Here is a 20,785-nt window from a genome sequence, read left to right on the forward strand (position 1 = left end):
TCACATCCACATTTCATTATCCTACCACCTGAGGGAGGGAGGTAGTCTGCTCTCTAGCTCTTCCTTCCATCGGCTCATATTGTTGTTAATGAGTTTGTTCATGTCTCCGTCCGCTCAGGCGGAGGCGCACGGCCACGGGAACATCCTGCTCACCACCCTGGAGATCCACAACGAAGTGGCGGGGGGCGAGATCACCACCAGCCTGGCGGACATTAGGAACTCTCAGTCCATGGTGCAGCTGGACAGCACGGCCTCGCAGCACGTCCAGTACCGCAAGCAGAGCGGGGGGGTCGGCCCGCGCTCCTCCAGCCGCCACTCTCTGGACCGGGCCGCGCAGATTAAACGCAGCCGCCTGAGGAGACGGTCCTCGCAGCTCAAAATCAAAATCCCCGACCTGACGGATGTGAACGCCATCGACCGCTGGTCACGGATCATCTTCCCCTCCGTTTTCTCACTGTTCAACCTCATCTACTGGCTCTACTATGTCTGATTGAACTGTTTTGTTCAGGTGTTTGATGTTGTTTGTTTTTTTGTTTTTTTCATTTTGTTTCTTTTTCTTCCTTTTTCTGTTGCTTTTATACGTGATGGAATATGTCAGGAAACTGTCGAGTTAAAGACTGCAACAACACGAGACAACTACAACAACAAAAGACTGAGAAAGACTACTGAGTTCTGGACCAAGTTCTCCTCAAAATTGTTTTTATATTTCAAGTCATTGAATCCTTAGTATCGAGGTCTTTTTATTTGATGAAGTATGATGTACTGTAATTGGGACGTGTGACATTTCCCAACATTTTCCCTCTCGGTAATGTGTAAATAGAGAGATACAAAGCCAGCAATTGAATACATTAATACATTATTTGCAAAAAAAAAAAAAAAACACACACACATATACACAAAAGCAGTTGATGCAAAGATTTTTCTAATCATAAAAGAATAATTTATACTACACAGGTGGTCAGACAAATGCAGGCAATTTCTTAAAAGTCCATTTAGACAAGTTGTATGTTTGACTGGTACCCTATGCACTATTAATGCATGCAATGATCAGCCATAGTGGGAAAACAATGACTCCTTTTTTGCCTTGGGTTGTGGCACAACTTTACAAGTCTGATGTGTATCTGTGTTTGGTAACGTGCTGTTAGCAGCATCGTGCAGATCTGGTGAACCTTTACCCAAACACAATAACTTCCGTTAAGTTGGGGACTTTGTGACTGTGACTCAGGTTCTGAATTTTCATTAGTTTTTTGCTACGTGGCATCTTTTCTAGACAAAGAAAAGTGTCGGTGAGAAAAATCCTCTTTGGTCATTTGATATGAAGAGACAAAAGCACAAGTATAGATCAATGAAACTGCCATTTTCTTCACTTTTAGCTTCCTGCGAAACAGCGCTTCAAGTGATAGCATGACAGAATTGCACTCAAAAATTTCTCAAACTTTCTCTAAAAACTGTCTTACTTTAATTTCAAACAACTGCCAAGGGCCTTTTGGGCGACAAGGTTACTCAACCCATGAAATATTCTAATATTTTTGTACTCTGTGTCTTCAGGTATTCATTTGATTTCCTCACCTGTCTTGTTTCTGTTGCTCAACACTAACTCTGCTGTGGTGACAGAGCAGAGAAATGAAACCCATTGGTTTTTTTTTGTACATAAGTACATAGGTGTGTATATACATAAATGTATATATATATACTGTGTGAACAACCCAAAATGAAAATGATCAAATATTGAGCATTTTGTGATTGTCATACTGGCAATTAACTGTCAGACTATTTAGTGCAAAGATAAAAAACAAAAACAAAAAAAAACTAACAAAAAAAGAGAAAAAAAAACAGAGAAAAAAAAGTAACAAACGAACCAACGGGTCAGTTTCAAACATCAGTTTAGTTCCTGAGCATTTCACCCAATCCATTTCTTCTCAGACATCCGACCATGTTGAGGATCCACTCTAGACACTTATGTATGTTCAATTCTGCATCTTAGAGCTACTGTTTGCTCTGCGGTTCGGCAGCAAAGTCACGCAAATGGATTTGACTGACGGACCACGAGAACCAGGCCCGATGACTAATACTAATACTACTACTAATAATAATAATAAGCACATACTAGCATTGAATGTATCAGATCCATTCTTCAGGGAGAGGATAACGAGCCATGGTCATCATTTCTCCATCAGAATGTAACACGCTCGTTCTTTACATGGCGAGGAAGGAAGAGAGGGAAGCGACGGCGTTAACACGAGCGTGTGCATGTGCATGTGTGTGCGAGAGGGGACGGGAGAGGAGGGGGGCGGCGGGTAGACCATTTATTTTCTGGACAAATGTCAACGTGTAATAGTTTTGTGGGTTAAAAATAGCCACTCTCCTCCTTGACTCTGGATAACCTGTGCCATTCCACCTAAAGGTCGCAGAGCAATCAGCCGGTTACAACTCACGGACAGCGATGTACATCCCAACATCCTTGTCACAGATGTACCACACCACATCCTCTACGTGTGCATGTGCGAGACAAAAGATATCTGTACCTGATAAACAGCGAGTGAGTTGCTGCTGGCAGTCAGAGTTGGGATCAATTTAAGTTTGAAAAGAAAAACTGTAAAGTTTTAAAAAATGTACAGTCTGATATATGACTAAGAAGTGAATGTATTGTTCTGGGATTGTTGCTGCACAAATGCAATTTACTCTCTGGAAGCAGGATTGACCTCAACCTGGATTAATATAGGGCTCTAGTTGATTCCACATTCAAGTGACCCTCTCCTCCTCTGAGTCTCTGCTTTGCTGGTTTCTTGTCCTGTTTTCTACTGTGTAGATGGGGTGAAGTGCAAAAACGACCCGGGTCCAACAAAGACGAAGGCTCCTGTTATAGATGAAATTCTTATCTGTATATACATGTAAGTCAAAACATCTCGGTAAAAGCTCGTTCAGCCGGAACCACACGACTTTGTGCAGCCTCTTGAAATTGTCTTTGGGTTCTGCCTGGACGCTCTGAGCTTTGGATTTGGACTCAAAGAAATGTTTGGAGATCTCTTGCATTCAAGGCTGCGATGATGTAACGTTAAAATCTCTGAGCCAGTTTGTCCAAAGATGTTCTCGAGCTGCTCCGTGTAGTTTGGAGGTGATGATTTGCACCCATCTAAATGTCAAAAAAACGAAACAAAACTGATGAAGCGTCAGTGTTGTGTAAATAAGATATAAAAGGAGAGATTTCTGAAACACCAATGTTTAGAAATGACTGTTTTATGGTGCGAGGTGCACGATCTTCCTGGCTGACTGGTTCGCTTTGATTTAAAGGACTGCGTTTGGTTCATGTGGTGAGATTTAAAACAAGTCTTTCTTTTTATTACCAAACTTCATAGAGCAGATGAAAAGTGAAAGAGAAAGGCAACTGTTACAAAACTCTAGATACTCGTTTATCATGCATGCAACTACAATTCATAACTTTGGGAGAGTTGTTTTTTGTTTGTTTGTTTTTAAAAAAAAAGATATTTTGCAAAGTCACTTACAAGAGCTGCCAACTGCTCCTTTTAGAGATGACATGATGCCATGTGAGCCTACATTATAAAGAAAAAAACAGTGGAAAAAAAAATCATCAAAGACTTCAGGTGTTGTATGGCCTTGGTCCCATAATGGAATGTGAAATGTTCTGTGCTGCCACAAAATGTATTTAGGCTTAGATTTATACTGTATATCTCTGTATGTTTCTCTTCCTTTTTCAATAGATTATCATGTTAAACCATCAAATAAAGGATATACATTGTACCTGTGCATCTGAATCCACATGTACTGTACATGTATAGCAAGAAGGGCATGTGAGTTTTGCAGCGTGTGCAGTTGCTTTGAGCCCTCAGGGCCACCGTGGTGAGTAATATATCACATGTCATTAAGTTGAAGCACCAGCTGGGTGTACAGTACAGTACATAGGCAATCCAAGCAATGTCCTTCATTAAGCATGTGTCTGTCTCATCAAACAGCCTCAGTGGGACCGCTCGTAAAGAGACGGCAGCAGCTAAACAGTCAAACTGAGCAAATCCAACAGAGCTGGAAGAAGAGGCAGCAGATCAGCAGGTTTACACAGCAGACATTGTCCTGGTCAACTAATGATGGACATGAAGGAAAAGGTCAAATGAGAATGTGTTGCTTTGGCTGAAAGCTTATTATGGTAATTAGAGAGTCCATTAGTCCAAGGTCCAGATAATTGGTTATTTTTAGTTTCTGTTTTATAATGAAGAATTCAACATAAATTATCATGTAGGCAGTGAGTTCGTAGTAAGTTTCACACTTTGTCCCTGTCAATACAAGACAATGGTCCTGATCCACACAGCAGGTGTTGCGCTCCTCCTCCTCCTCTCCGCCAGGGGGCGCTGTTCCAGCTGTTCCAGCTGTTCCAGCCCCCCGGTCCAGCCCTGGTCTGGTCTGGTCCAGCTCAGCCGCATCCGGTGCAATCTGGATCCACCTGTGTGCGCCAGGTAAACAGAAGACAACAACCTGAACAACACAACGAGTCGACGTGAACTTCGCTCAAAGTGGCTGTAAGTGTTGATTCAACTTTAACTAGTACAAAGAGCAGAGTTTAGGAGTTAGTTAGTTGTAGAAGCTGCAGAGACGTGTTGATGTAGAAAGAGACGTGTGTGTCCACATGGCGTCCTGTTCAAAACAGGCGTGTGTGTGGTGGGGGTGGGAGGGGTCATTCATCTAAAAAGTTGTAAACAGATCTATGTGATAGTTCTGAACCATGATCTTGTGTCTTTGTAAACTTCACTCAGTGTTTCCATGACAGGAATATGATTTAATTTATTGACTTTTTAGATTTGTTTCCAATGAGAAATTATTGATTTTATGGAAATGCACTCAGTATGAATTAATAATGATTTTAATCAAAGAAAAATAAAACAAAAGATAAAACAGAGGCTTGCTGTCTCTGTGTATTAACTGTTACATACATTGAATTGAATTGAATTGAATTCAGTTTATTTGATAGGGACAATGCAGGTTAACATGGTGACACTTCCACCCGTTACAAACAAGTCAATGTGACTGATGTTCTGCATACAGAGATTATAGCTAATGCTAGTTTCCAACTCCCATCCCTAGTTAGGCTTTTAGTAGAAAAAAAGAGGGTAAGAAGAAAGACATCAAAATTACATACAACACTAAAATGTACAATACATCTAAAATCATACCAAGTCATGACACATTAAAAATGCAAACAGTTCTGATTTTGTTTCAGCCAGATTTAAACCTTTGTATTAAAAATTCTAATGTCTATATATATTCTATCATATAACAGAGAAGAAGCACCATCATTGTTACTTTACTGCTCCACGCCCCCCAAGATGATCTGGGATTCAAGAAGTGAAGCCCCCCCCACCGGCTGAGACCCTGCAGAACCACTGGAGGTAGGCTACTGTACACACACCTGTGCTCACATCTATGTAAATACAGACAAGTCTTTTACTAGGATGCAGGCTGGAGGCTGACATGAATGGTTTTCCCCCCTCAACTGCTTGTAATCTCATAAACATTACATCAGTATTAGGTTGCATCATGGGAAATGTAGGTCTGCTGTTCCAGTGAGTAGAACTGAAGACTTGTGACAGTGTTTTTGTCCATTAATCTGTCTCTGGTAGTCTCTTGTCAAGGAGCTGAGGGGTTTCTTAGTGCACAGTTATGTGAGAAAAGCCCTGGAGGGTGCTCAATGTTTTAATCTGATTGATTGTTGTCGTTCAATTAAATACCCTTCTGGTTGTTTTGCACCGACTCTGTGAGGAAACGGTTTGATGTAATCTCTGTAGGTGTGCGATCACCTCCCTTCCGTCTTAGGTAGAGAAAATATATTGGCTGTGTGTCACACACTATTTATGCATAATGACTTGAGAAAATGCTGAGCTTTGCTTTCCGACTCCCCCTGCCCGGCCACAGTATACGAGTCCCTCGGGGTGCATGTGATAGATTTTTAATCTCTTTCCTTTGGAGCCTTTATAATGTATATAAGGGTTCTCACCCCAAGGTATACCGCACAGTTTATCATTAAAGTAATCATTAAAGAATATCATTGTTCAGCGGTTTCAGGGAGGGGTGTGTGTGGAGCTGTTGTTGATAACAGGGCAAAGCCAGTATTTGTCTGTAGGACGGAGGCGTGGCCGGTCAGTAAACGGTTAATGAGTAGGGTCAGATCTCGGTGACGCCTGGAGCTTCTAACTACTTTGCAGCAAAGTGTCAGAAGGTTTGGTTCAGCACTACCTACCTACCTACCCACCTACCTACCTGCATTACTTCCTACTCACACATGCAGTTCAGTGAGACTGAAGCAGGGTTTGCAGGAGATGACTTGTGCTGTCAGGCTGTTTGTAGTGCACCAGGTCCCTAGGTCCTGTGTGCTGTTTAGAGAGGGAGGAAACACTCTTACTCTTACCCACTCGTCACTCGTCAGCTTTGTCAGGTGTTTTGTTTTCTGTGGTTTAGGAAACAGCTGTCCCTCAGGCCTTATTTCAGATCGTGTGTGTGTGTGTGTGTGTGTGTGTGTGTGTGGTGTTTCTCAGGAGCGAGGTGGTTGTTGTTGAGAGGAGATATTGTGATCGATGATCCTGAGCCAACCAGACGCCAAGCCACTAATAAAAAGCACTTGAGGGGGCTGTAAACTAAAAGTCATGCAAAGGTTATGGCAACAAAAGAAAAGAGTATTTAGTCAGCAGCTGCCCTGCACTTTGCTATCACTCATTCTCGTCTTGTTGACTGACTAGCTGTCCATCCTGATACTGAAGCTTGAAAAACGATCAAGCTCCTCACATGTGAAAAAAATAAAGGCAATGATGACGACGTGGTATAGGGATAGGCTTTGGGCTTGATGTTGCTTGTGAACCTGTGGAAAATGCTCAAAGAGTTACACTGAACCTAAGATATTCAGGGAAATGTGTTGTTGGTCCTTCATGAAGGCAATAAGCTGCAAAGCCTTCATTATTTAGCTGTAACCTAAAGCAAGTAGCCTGGTGAGTGATTTATGGCTTCCATAAAGGAGCAAGGGGGAAAAAAAGAATACTTATTTATAATTATGATATTTTTTATGAAGAAGTTGATTGAAATTGCATAGAGTGAGCCAATGAGGTTGACAACAGTGACAGATCAAAGCAGAATTATATTTGTGTGCATTTATATACAGTCATTGACAAAAGTCTTGTTGCTTATCCATATTGTAGGAATGATAAATAATATGACTTGTACTTAATCAATTGGAGTTAGAAATGGCTCATATGAAAGGCAAAGCCCTCTAGAATATTGTTATTTTATCAAAGTAAAGTTTAATATCATTCATTGAGTTTTATCATTTAATTAGGACAGGATTTTGTTGGACAAAAGTCTTGTTGAAATGATTCATATTCTTTATTTTGACTACACAAACTTGCTATAATAACATTAAGTCATGCATGGTGCATTGTAAAAAAACACCAAAACAAAGTGTATGACATGAGCTTGCATTGCCAATGACTCCAATAACTTATTGATGAAGTTATCTGGAATGACAAAGAAAGCAGAGTTCATCAAGATTCTTTGGTTTTGTCTTCATCATGTCTTAATCCTGGAGCCTTGACTCCTTCCCCTTCAGGAACTTCGATGTGGAGATCAAAGTATGAGAAGGAGCACCGTCCTGCTGCAGAACTTGACCCCTCTTGTAGTTTGGAATGTAATGGGGTGGCAAGAATTAGTTGATACTTCAGGCTGTTGATGTTGCCATCCAATGCTGCAGATGTAAACTATGATTTTGTGAGATCTGCAGAGTGGATGGTAACATCAACAGCCTGAAGTATCGGGGAAATTCTTGCTGCCCATTGCTTTCCACAAGAGGGGTCAAGTTCCACAGAAGGATGGTGTTCCTTCTCATACTACAGTCTCCACATTGAAGTTCCTGAAGGTAAAGGAGGTCAAGGGGCTCAGGATTGGCCCGTCCAGTCACCAGACATGAACATTGAGGAGGCTTGGAAGAGGAAACCAAAGAATCTTGATGAACTCAGGGTTTATTTGGGCCAGATTTGATGTTTGATCTTATGAGTCTTGTTCAGTGGTGTTTCATCCTTCCACTGAACACCTTGTACTTCTGTCAGTTCTGGATATGGTAGGACAGGAATCAGCTTCATGTTTGTGTGTTACTGAAGAGTTAAGTTGGAGGTGAAAGTGAAGTCAGTGGCTTCAGTCAGCAGTGTCACTTTGTTACTAACTAACTCTGTGCTTGTGGTTTGTTCTTCAGGTTTTTGCTCCTCCATGGTTCCTTGCTGCGTGGTGTTTTTGGTTGAAGCTGAAGTGGAGGTGGCAACAGTCGGAGAGGGAGGAGGCCAGTATGTCTCAGTTTTCAGGTTTGTACAAGTGATTTTATTTGTTTTTGTTCTTATTGTAATTTTGTCTAACCTCCCTGTCTTTCTTGTTTTGCCAGCGTTCTTGTCTTCTTGTCATGGCGGCTGCCATGTGCTTCATCTGGTAAGTCAGGCACTTTGCTCAACAATCCATGTGTTTGTTCCACAAGTGTTTACAGACTGCAAATGTTGCAGCATTGAACTTGAAGTTAAAATGACAACATTTGTTTAGTTAGATGGAGCTGATTAGACTCAACTTTCAAAACTTAAGTTGTCATTTTTAACTTCAAGTTCAATGCTGCAACACTGATGGAGTTGTAAACACTTTGGACTGCAACTGTGGGGGGTTGTGCACGCATGGGGGATCGATCCCTCGACCATCGGCTCCAGAGGCAGGAGCTTCACCCACTGTGCCACTGCTGGCTACAGGCTGAATGTGTTGGAACTTCTACTGGCTCCTGTGTTTCTACCAAAACAAAACACAACACTCCACACACTCACAATTTTTTTATTACAAAAAAGATTACACACAAACACACACTCGCAAAATACATCAATGGACATTCTGTTTCAAAGTCTTCACAGCTGGGAGAACGTCAACTACAAACACACTAACACAACTGAAGGAGGTAACAGTCACATGCTGTACAAATGCATTATGGGAGATGTAGGAGCCACTGTGTCAAACTGACCGTCAAGGCAGGAGCAGTAGCCTCCCCGTGCTGTCCGATTTACATTCTGCTAAACTCTACCTTCTCATCATCAGCACAGCTCTTCTCCAGCCTCATGGCCACCATCTTTCTCCATCAGTCACCAGTCTGGCTGCCGGTCTCTTCAAACCTCAGGACACATGTTGCAAACACATCAACAGCTGCTCACATCACTTTCACATCAATCAGCATCACTTCTTTACAAACATCCAAGTCTCACTTCATTTCATTTAGCAGCCACACATACACACACAGTGGCGTTTTACTCGACAAAAGCAACACACATTTAACACTAATCCATTATAACACACACACACACTTGACATCAGCAGCCATCACAACAATCCTCTATGCATGTTTCATTTTGTATTATGTTCTACATGTTTTTTTCACAAGACAAATTGTTGGATTTGACATTTCACCTGCTTTTATATCAGACAGAAAAACACCTTGTGATGCTTTACAATACAAATCTATAGCATTGGATCTGCTGCTGCTGTCATGTCTCCTTCCCTCTTCCCACCTCGTCTTACTCTCTCTTTAACCGTTCGACACCCCCCACACACAGAGTGCACATCAACAAACACTGCATCCCTGCTTCACTCAAACACACCACATTCAACTGTAACTCTGCCATATTAGTTGTTTTTTTCTTGTGTTCAGACAATGAAATCAAGAATGATGTTACCTGCTTGACAGTTTCGACTGTGACTCCAGTCTTCCTCAGTGTCATTTCATTTATCAGCTGGTCGGTTCAGCGGACCTGTCAGAGTCCAGACAGAATAGGAAAACCTAAAATCATCAAGAAATAACCACATCATGGATTGGGATGAAGGCAAAATCATCACATTAGAAACAAACAAGTCCAAACGCTGGATAAAAAAGGCCATACAGATCAGGAAGCGGACGAGAGACACCATCAACCAGGACGAGGGGGCGTACACGCTCTCGAAACTGTCAAGCAGGTGACATCATTCTTGATTTCATTGTCTGAACACAAAAAAAAAAACTAATATACAAGAAGACAAAATGAACATAATTAATCTGTAACTCTGCCAGCTTTACCTTCAGGATGGTTACAGGGGATCGAGTGGCGTTGTTGGTCGTCATCTCAGTTTGTTTCTCATCACATCCTCCTCTGATGGACCTGTGGTGGAGGCCACACCAAGACACATGGATTCAAGAACAAGAATCCACACAAGACTCTAATTTGCTATTTTGTCTATCAATGATGTATCTTTGGTTTCTAAACTCAAGTGCATTCCTTTTGCAGATGATATTATCATACTACCATCTATTGTAGTAGAGTATCATTTCAAAATACTTCTGGATACAGTGGAAAAATGACTGCAGATAATAAAAACATAGTTAGATATTAACCAGTGTCTTCACTCATAGTCCCATACAAGACTTATTGCATTGAGGTATAGGGAAACAAATACCAGCATTACATCTCAATATAATACACATTATGCATAAAGTGAAAAATTGACAATTACCATTAAGTATCCAGAGGTTGTCCAGAGGTTGAAGGACAGTCCATACAACAAGGAACATTAGACATAAGCAAATGTTAAACATGTCAGTAAGGGGGTGGGTGAACTTGTGGAATAATATCTCTGAAAATGCTCAAAACAACTTCCAAGAATATAATCATGCAATACACTATCCTAAATTACAATTGATGTATATTGATAGATGCATAATGTACATGTGTGTGTGTGTGTGTGTGTGTGTGTGTGTGTTTGTATTCACATGGCCTGCATTTCAGGATCCATTTCTGACTCCAGACCAGGTGCACTTTCCTGCTGCTGCCCTCACTCTGCTCCAGAGGAAACAGACAAATGAAACACATGAACACAACATTCACACCTGTGGTTTCTAATATAAACCTGGAAATATATGTGTTCTTAAACATATTAACATTCCTGGAAAAACACTGATCCAAATGTATACGACAATCTGGTTGATGGAATAAAAGGAGAATGCACATCTGAGTCCATCTGATCTAAAAATGGATTACTGGGCTGCCCAGCTTCAAGCTTCACATCAGGTGGGTAATTAGCCAACAGTCATTAATATTTGCATCAAACACACTTTAAGTATGGGCTAACAGTTCTAAAGGAATAAAAGGCAACTGTTGCACTGCACAAACAAGGAAATATAAAAGACAGGCTGAGAATTAAACTAGAAATAATTCATCAGCTATTCAATGGGACCATTTGACAATCTTTTTTAAACTGCACCCTTATGTAGATATCTACCAATTAGACAATACACCACAGAACAGACAATATACATACATACATACATACATATATATAATACAGACCCGTCCATCTCCAGCGTCTCCTCTTCCAGACTCTCTTTATCTCATCCAGCTGCTCCTTCTCTACCTCCTCCTGCCTCTTCTCCTCTACCTTCTCTGGTCTCTCCTTCTCCATCTCCTCCAGCCTCTCTACTGTCTGTCACCTGACAAAAATATGTTGATGTTGTGACATGAACAGATACATTAGCGATACAATGATTATTGAGTTTGATGGTACAGTTATTGCATGAGGAAAAAAGGCTTTTACTTTCACACAATCATTATGTGTTATTATGTGGAAACTGTTGCTCCCTTTCACACAAAGAATACATGAAAAACTATATCTAAAAAACCATGATCGTTGACTAAACACATGGACAGTGGTTGTATTGATAGGGACTACACGGCTGAATATTGGTAGGGACGTGTCCCTAGCGTCCCCACCCAATTCTACGCCCCTGTCACAGACGATCTCCTGGATCCTGGACCTACAGAGCCAACAGATCTGTAGATGACGCTGTAAACACGGCCCTCCACTTCATCCTCCAGCACCTGGACTCCCCAGGAACCTACACCAGGACTTCAGCTCTGCCTTCAATACGATCATCCCAGCTCTGCTCCGTGACAAGCTCTCCCAGCTTAATGTGCCTGACTCCATGTGCAGGTGGATTATGGACTTCCTGACAGACAGTTCGTGAGGCTGGGGAAGCATGTCTCTGCCACCCGGACCATCAGCACTGGACCCCCCCCAAGGCTGCATCCTTTCTCCTCTGCTGTTCTCCCTGTACACCAACAGCTGCACATCTGGACACCAGTCTGTCAAGCTCCTGAAATTTGCCACCATCGAATCCATCCTCACATCCTCCATGTCAGTCTGGTGTGCTGCAGCTACGGCCAGCACAAAACAATGAAAGGAAACAAGACAAAACAATACAATACAATACAGACAAGACAGACATATACAAAAATCACTTAGACAAAATTGCAACCAGAGTTTGAACAAATATGAGATGAAATATGGTGACAGAGTTAATGAAAGCATGAGCAAGATGTTTCAACATGGAGGATATTGTTTGTTTAAAACGGTTTAGTGATTGCAATGATCTAATACCCACAGGTAAATGCTTCCAGTCGTTTGGTCCTTTGAACATAAATGCTTTTCTACCTATTGATTCACTATTGTGAGGTACTGAAAAGTAGGGATAAGTAGATTGCCTGGTTTGATAGTTGGATTAAGTTGCACAAAATACTGTTTTAGATAAGACGGGTAATCAAGGTAAATACATTTAAATATAAATTGGAACCAGTGTATCTGTCGTCGAGTGTGTAGAGAGGAGAAGTGAAGAGACTGGTACATTGAACAATGGTGAGTATGATAAGGACAATCAAGTATAAATCTGCAGATTCTATTGGACACTTTGTTAAGAGGAGCTAAGACACGTTTAGAAGAAGAAATGTACACAGCATCCCAGTAGTCTAATATCAGAAGGATCAGTTGCACAACAAGTCTCTTTCTGACACGATTAGTGAAACATTTTCTGGACCTATATAACATATTAATCCGACAATTCACTTTACGTACAATACTTTCAATATGCGTATTGAACGACAAAGTGGGATCCATCCATACACCAATATATTTAAATTGATCAACCTTCTGCAGAAGTGTGCCATCTTTACAGGATATAGACAGTGAGCTTGATATAGATTTAAATTTTGAGTTAGAACCAAAGATCATAGGAACAGATTTGTTTTTATTAAGAAGTAATTTGTTATACCATAGCCAGTCTTTGAGTCTATTAAAATCAGTCAGCCCAAGTTCCCCCTAAACAACCCTAAACCCTAAACCTATGGACAGTCACTCTGCACTACAACAATTTGCACAATAACCTATTTAGTAGTATTTTGTATATTCTTTTATATAGTATATGCATATTTTTTGTATTTTTTTGTATATAGTATATGCATATCTTTTGCACTAGAATATTTTAATTAATTCTATTTTATTTTATTTTATTTAAATCCTTATTCTATTCTTGGTACTTTTATGTTTGCACCTGACACCAACAATTGTTAAACCCACATCTACTAAAAGTTAACGATGGATATCAGAAAACTTGACATATGAGAACTGGAGCTCAACGTAAATATACAAGATGACACAAGGTAAGTTATTTATTCTGGATGCCACAGGGGGATGGGAAGCCAAATATAGAAAATATTTGATTGGAAGAAAAGGGGAGGATGAGGTTTTTGAGGACTCTGCTACTGCTACTATTACTATTATTACAACTAACCCTGGTACAATAGATTAAAAAAAAAATAAAAAATCTACCTGCTACAGAGTGTATAGACACCTATTACTTTATAGCCTTAGTAACATATGGGCATGCGTTTTTATTGAATTCATTTATTTTATGTCCACCTTAAATATATGTGTGGAAACATCCAGTGATGATAATGATTCTATCTACTTAAACTTGCCTGTTATCTTATCATTAGGTATAGACATAAATACATCAATCAGGAGACTTAGCAGCGTGATCATTACTGTGTTTCTTTCAGTAGATACATAAAGAGTTCCTTACCTGAGCTCATCCATTAGCTCAGTCTCTTCAGCTTCACATCCAACATCCTGCACATCCTTCATCCTTCATCACGTGTGCCCCCCCGCTGATGCTCTGCTTCTTTGGTGGTGGAATAAAGTTTCCTCTGGAAGCCTCGGCTCCAGCACCTCACGCTGTTTCTACAAACATTACACAGACGTTTTCATCACTAACAAGCAACAGATCATTTATCTCACACACCTTTCAGAGCTTGTTGAAGCCTCATATTGTTGTATTTTATGTCTCAGTTGTTTTATACAACTATATTGTTAGATTTTTATTCAGATTCATTGTGTTTGATGGTTTTATTCACAATACAGATGTATAAAACTGTGTTTAATCTGAAAGTGTTTTCACAATATATTACATTATGAAAGGCACCACATACTGTAATTGTTGAGTCAGTCCCCTCATCACATCCCAGCTGCTGCAACAATCAGTCTGTTGTTGTGCCATCAGGTGTCAGTGTTCCCACCTTGTGCCATCAGTAACAATGGTGGCTGCCATGTGCTTCAGTAGTTGAACAAAAACCCACTAAACTACATGTGTTTCTTGGAGATTTCACTACACAGGAAGTACAACTGTCTGAACTGATCAGTCATGTTAAATTACAACACAAGCATTTGCAGACAATGAATCTAAACGTGTGGAAGATGTGCTTGATTGTTCACAGTGCGGCGACAAAGGTCAGCAACATGGACGAGGAACGGGGAACACATGCAGCTTCGGGCTCACTGAGGTCGTTGTTTTCTTTGGACCAAGAGGTGAAGATCTTCTGGGTGAACGGTGGACTACAGGTTCTGGAGGAAAGGATGTGAAAGGTTAAGGCAAGTAGCTGCTCAACAGGACTGAACGCAACAGTTTTCTTCTGTTCTTCACAGTGCAAAAAGATGGAGAACGCAAACCGAGTGTGTCCTGAAAGACAAAATAAAGATTGTAGTGTGGATTTCTTGTGTCTTACTTACCAAGTGAAGCACACGGCAGCCACCGTTGTTAGTCGGCCCAGAGTCGGCCCAGAGTTCAACACTGGATAAAGAAGCAGAGAAGAGACAAAGGGATGAGATTCAAACACGAGAGAAAGTACAAAGAAAATAAACCAAACCTGAACTGTGAGGTGTCAGAGCTCTGGCCTGCTCTGCAGACGCACAACCTCACTTCACTGCTTCTTCTGACAAACAGCTCATAGGTGCACACTGCCGCTTCAAACTGATCTTGACTGACACTGACCCCAAACTCCTCTGGCTGCTGCTGCCTGCTCATCAGGACTGAATGCAACCACTTGTGCACAGCCAATGAAGTTGTGGCTCCTCCATCAAAGGGGGCGTGGCCTCATTCAACACCAAACTGCAGCCACCTGTGTCAATATGCAGCTATTTATTAAATGCAGTAAAAAAAACAACAACTGACAAACAACCACAATAAAGATTTCTGATTGATCGTCAGTGTCTGAGCTTTTCCTGTCTTTAGCTCACACTCTCTTCAACACGTCAACTAAACAGAATGTATTTCATAGTTAATATATACAGAGGCAGCAGACCTCAGACTTTTTTTTAATTTTCAGAGATGAAGCTGCATTCTTCTCTACATAAAATCAATAAACTCTCATTAGACACAAATCAAAAAAGTCAATAAGTCTTCCCTGAAGACACTGAGTGAAGTTTGCAAAGTCACAATAACATGGTTCAGTATCAGGGCCAGTTGTGTGAGCTAAACAGTTGACAACACGCACTACTCACACATCTGCACACGTGTGGGTCAGGAGGCGAACAGGAAGCAGCCGGACCCGGAGGCTGCAGCTTCAACAGCACCACCTGGTGAGAGGAGGACCAGCAGCTCCACATCCTGCTGTGTGGATCCAAACCTGTCACATGAAGAAAACAGGAAGTGATACACAGAAAGGCATCAGGTTTACAAACATAGAACTGTTTCTTCTTCAGTCTCAGTGCAGCACGTTCTCTTTAAATGTTGTTTCTTTACACTTCAACACCAACGTTCAGCTGCACGCTGACTCCTTCTCATCCTCCTCTTCTGTGAAACCTGCTCGCTGACGTCCAGTGTTGATGCTGCTGTGCTCAGGGCCACTGGTTTTTTTTTTTTTTTTGCAACTTTGAGCACAGTAGTGATGTACAGTAACTCCAAAACAGGCCTCCAACGGTTGCATAGCAACAGCAGCTGGAGCTTCCTACATACAGTAGATGTGACTGAGTTGTTCTGCTGGGAATGTGCAGCAGCAACTTATTAATGCATTGGTCCCATCCCAGTTGTGTTGTTGTTGACCCCAGCTAAACGTACAGAGTGAAGGTGGATCCTCAGCTCTGATGGCCGACCCAGATAACACCACATGTCCACAAAAAAAAAAAAAAAAACTCCCAAGGTGGTGGACTCAGTTTCTTGTTGAGAAACTCACTGAATGAATTCTTTCTGATGTCTTTCTCTCTGTCTCTCTCTCTCCTCCCTGCCTGCCAGCTGACATACTTTCTTTTAATTCATCAGCAGCGCGGCGAGCGGTGGAGGGAGCGTGGGAGAGAGTAGGAGGGAGAAGGGATGGATGGAGAGAGAAAGAAAGTCTTTTTCAGCATCAAAAGACAGTCTGGGAGACTAGAGGGAATACACTGACTCCTCGACGTGCTTTTTGATGATGCCTTTCTGTTTTATCAACCCAATGATATGCAACAGCAGCAGCAGTGTATTAGCCTACTTCTCCCTTCACTGTTGTTGCCCTCTGTCTCGCTTGCCGTCTTACTCCTCATCTTTAACACGCTCTGTCGTTCATCTCTCTCTGGCGCGTGCGTGCGTCCTACCTTCTCTCATCTCTTGTCTCTTACTTCATCAAACATCCTGTCTGGAGTCGACTGACGGCCAAAGACGCACTTCACAAGACTGGCCGGTCCGCCGAGAGGGGATGAACCCAGACGCCTTAACTTTCCTTGAAGAAGCAAACGATCCCTTAATTATACAACATTTAAAGGGCTATTCCCCAGAGTGTCCAATACTTTGGAGAATAACATGTCCTATTATACATGACCCAGAAACAACTCACTCATATCTTGACTCACATCTGCTCGCTGCAATAATTACTGAGGAAGAAAACAGGCTTTTTGAAGAGACATAAAAGAGAATACTACTGACCACTGTTTTGCGCCGTCAAACCGAGGAGGAAAGTTTCACACAGCCAAGTTCACATCAGTGGCTTAAACATGATTAATGTTATGTTTAATTGAGCGTGATTAAGTCTCCGCATCCAGATGATCCAGCTGTCTCTGCCTCTGTGGAGAATAAATACAGCCGTGTACAGCCACGTGATTTACCAGACATTCTCATCATCTGAGGAAAATGAAGCGTATCTCATAAAATACAACATAAGAACAACTACAGCTGTCTGTCAGGGTGATACACATTCATGTGATAAACTGACATGTTGTTATTGCCGAGAGGCCAAACACTTCTCTCCATATCTCATAGATCCTCATGTAAAAGATGCATTTTAAATCTGATCGTTGTGTTCGTATTCTGGTTTTTGTTTTGCATTGTTATCTCCGCCGTGTGTGTTTATTTCTCAGCAGGATTACACACAAAAACTGCTGAACTGATTTGCTTTGAACTCAACAGAGGGAAGGGGTGTGGATCAGGGAAAACAGGGCAGAACCACAGCATTTATGATGAATTCACTTTTCTTTTCCTGAGAAGATGCTGTTTGGTGAAGGTCTGTGCCCCTCTACATCAAATGCTCTACTTTTATATCTAGCCAAAAAGTGTAGGTTAGTGTAGTAAGACGTACAGGAGGAAGAATAAAAATCTATGCATATATATTTCTTGCATATTAATGGTCTGGTTTGAGATGCTTAACTTGTATATGATCAAATGTGTGTTGTTAGCCAGCCTGCAGGTTAGACGCTGGTGAGGTCAGCTCTGCTTGGGTACAAGAGAAACCCAATTTCTTTCAAATATTCAAGTATAACTTATTGCATTCTTATTCCATAGTTTCTTAAGTTTCATCCACTTGTACTTGTCATTACACAAACTCTCCCGTGCACTTGCACTGCCAAAATCATCATTTGCATCTTAAAAGTCATTCAGTCTCCTTTCCAGCGCTGCCAGATGCGGTGGAATAATTTAAATCTTCCCCCAGCACTTTCTGTTGATTCATCAGTATTTCATGGAACATCTCGCTTCAAAACAATGTTACATATTTCAAGTCGGAAATACAAGATGAAATGACTTGTTACATGGTATCATTTTTTTTTGGAGCGCGCACTCCTATTTGCTGCAGCCTGCGAGTCCACTCATTAGCCGTTGTGTATGGTCAGAGCTAAGTGGGGGCTGGCAGCCAGGGAGTCAACTATCTGAGCTTCAAAGAAGATAGATAGACACAGAAAAACAATCCACATAGATCTGGAAGTCTGATATGTCGTTGTGGTTTGGTTGCAGTCGCTCTGCATGAGACAAAAGCACCAACTCAAATGTATCTACTGTCTCATTCAGACAGTGAGAGTCTAATACAACACAGAAACAAAGAAAAACACAACACAGCAAAGACACATGCTGAACATTTTTCAGCTTGAACAACCAATCAAACACAGTTTTGATCATCACAACAGCCAACAAGCCAAGTTAGTGTGAGTGAAACATCAGGCTGCAGAAATAAAAACACAGCACTTCAACAAGTATACAAGTACACCAGCATAACCTTGTATTCTCTGCCCTCTGCTGGACACTTTAGGTACATACAGTATACATAATGCACTGCCCCCCCCCACACACACACACACATTCACACGCCTACACACTCATCAGCAGACACAGAGAGGCGTGTTCGTGTGATTAATGCTCTCTGTTTTCACATTTCTTGCTAATTAGCAGCTGCTTGTAGCTCATAGCGACGGCTGTATAAAAGACATTTCATTTAGCCCGTGTCGATAGAGCCACAGACGCCATAATTACACGTTTAATTACTCCATGTTTGTAGTTTGTACTGTACAGGGGCCAATTTAATGGACAGAGTTGCTGCTTATTTAACCTTTTCAATTACTGCTTTGTTCCTGCAGAGTGCAGCGGTGGGCTGGGTGGGAACTTTTACTATGTTTGGTAATATTTGCCTGCATTGTGATGAAACAAGTACACTACATGCATTTATCATTAGTGCATTAGTGCAGAGGCCTCATTGTATCTAATGGGCATCAAAGCTCTGATCTGGGCCTCTGAATTATTTAATATGTATAGAAATTAGTGAGAGAAATATAAAGTCCTCATCACTTGACCATCTCTTACACAGTGTGTGTTGTGGATACAACAGCTATAAATACATATTTTCAGATAAATACGTGTCAGTATGTCTCAGTTTGTTGCTCTGAACATTTGTTTTCTCTAGTGGTACACACAGACTGTCATGTTCACAGTCAGGTGAGGCAACAGCATGTGGTAACAATCCAGTCAAATGCTGTCACAAACAAAAGACTCATTTAGTGAACTGAACTTGTAAACATGTTTAAGTAAAGTTATCTATTGTCGCAAGTTAGCAACCCTGCATGGTCCAGATATAGACAGAAACACACCAAGCGGCAGCTCAGACTGTGTTGAATTGCACAAACATGTGTCACCTCTTGTGCTGCTCTGTGTGTTTTGTAACTTGTTTACCCACTATGCAGCACTTGGCATTCCTAGTCGTGCCATGTGACATTTTCCTGCGCTTTAGGGAAGATTTGAACTGAGCTGCGGCTCCAGCCTGTGCGCAAATCTTCCTCTCACGTTATTTTGTGCTTCTTTTTCCCCCTCCGCTTAATAAGATTCAGATCTTGTTTAATAAGCCAAGAAATCAATACAGCACAGTGCAAATGCAACATGATGCATGTGTCTGTTCCACAGTGAAACATGCTGTACATCTCATGCATATGCTGTTTGAAAAATATGGAGTTAGGGACTGTATGAAAATGACTGCGGAGGAGGAAAGGCCCTTTCCAGAGTCATGAACATTTTCTCTGGACCCACATATTTAAATCACCAGATATTTTTTTCAATCCTTTGATATGGGATACGGGAGCCACTCCTGTTTGTCACGGTTACAATGATAAATGCACAAACCTACATTGATAAAATGCACGTTGGGAGGTCTTGTAAAGTTTTCACATACAGGCTTGTTTTTGTTTTTTTGTTTTGTTTTGTTTTGAAATCAAAGACTAAGTTCATCTTTTGTCCTGATGATGTAACCACTTTGCAAATTACATATCTATAAGCCTGAGCTATGATTGAGATGGTCATGCATAGATTGGATTACTGTCTTTTGCAAAAAATATATAATCCTCCCCTCTATCTAACCCCTTCTCAAACCCATGTAAAAAAAAACTGAATGCAAAATATTTCACTGCTTACGTGCAACAGCCTGAATTATGATCTTTTTGTTTTGCTGAAATGTAGGCTACATCATTAAGGTAATATATATGAAGTCCTCTACACATCCTTCTTCTGATGCAATTTCCCCCATGTAGAATGTAAATCCACATGAAATGCACTGCAGCCAGGCAATTAAATGTCAGCTTGTAGCCATTCAAAACTAGCAGATGTCTCCTGCTGTAATACACAGAGTCCATCAGCGTCGAACAAAACGTTCACCTCCAGTCAAATAGTGAAAGCTTTCACAGCATGAGAATGAGTCTGCCCCGCTGAAAAGCTGCTGCAGTGACAGAGACACCCACCGTTTCTTTATATAACACCTTTTTTATAGCACCTATTTACCTGGAAATGATGTTGCCAAGTAACAGCATCCTGATTGTGCTGCGTGTGTGCAACTGTGTGTGTGTGTGCATGGGTGTACTGTGCGTACAT

General features: G+C 41.2%; 1 protein-coding gene and 3 long non-coding RNA genes across 13 annotated transcripts in view; 2 read left to right on the forward strand and 2 right to left on the reverse strand.

The window, feature by feature from the left end:
- LOC146990679 (gamma-aminobutyric acid receptor subunit beta-3-like) overlaps nt 1-3,759 on the forward strand; it is a 58,716-nt gene extending 54,957 nt beyond the window's left edge. For 4 of the 8 annotated variants that reach the window (XM_085797114.1, XM_085797096.1, XM_085797131.1 and 1 more), the window contains one exon: nt 119-3,759. In XM_085797114.1, coding sequence (XP_085653240.1) covers nt 119-490 — 372 coding nt within the window. In that variant the 3' untranslated portion in view covers nt 491-3,759. The remainder of the gene's footprint in view (nt 1-118) is intronic. The other 4 variants (XM_085797105.1, XM_085797122.1, XM_085797139.1 and 1 more) reach the window with 1 other exon arrangement.
- A 6,159-nt stretch (nt 3,760-9,918) lies between these two features.
- Nucleotides 9,919-10,431, forward strand: LOC146990680 (uncharacterized). The gene is made up of 2 exons (XR_015037917.1): nt 9,919-10,017; nt 10,112-10,431. It is a non-coding gene; the product is annotated as an uncharacterized LOC146990680 (long non-coding RNA).
- A 994-nt stretch (nt 10,432-11,425) lies between these two features.
- On the reverse strand, nt 11,426-15,353 carry LOC146990681 (uncharacterized). 3 transcript variants are annotated; one of them, XR_015037920.1, is made up of 5 exons: nt 15,194-15,353; nt 14,932-14,992; nt 14,702-14,766; nt 13,949-14,106; nt 11,426-11,524 (listed from the first exon to the last, which is right to left on the reverse strand). It is a non-coding gene; the product is annotated as an uncharacterized LOC146990681 (long non-coding RNA). The 3 variants fall into 3 exon arrangements; XR_015037919.1 differs by having other exon boundaries at nt 14,932-15,353; XR_015037918.1 differs by having other exon boundaries at nt 14,702-15,353.
- A 356-nt stretch (nt 15,354-15,709) lies between these two features.
- The window catches only part of LOC146990682 (uncharacterized), a 64,857-nt gene continuing 59,781 nt past the window's right edge, over nt 15,710-20,785 (reverse strand). Inside the window, exons 4-6 of the long non-coding RNA XR_015037921.1 lie at nt 17,096-17,232; nt 16,768-16,892; nt 15,710-15,827 (exon numbers count right to left, since the gene is read on the reverse strand). This is a non-coding gene — a long non-coding RNA (uncharacterized LOC146990682). The remainder of the gene's footprint in view (nt 15,828-16,767; nt 16,893-17,095; nt 17,233-20,785) is intronic.

The sequence above is a fragment of the Trachurus japonicus genome, chromosome 2 (genome assembly GCF_045865225.1).
Source record: "Trachurus japonicus isolate A0001 chromosome 2, Traja_1.0".
NCBI classification, from domain to species: Eukaryota; Metazoa; Chordata; class Actinopteri; order Carangiformes; family Carangidae; genus Trachurus; species Trachurus japonicus.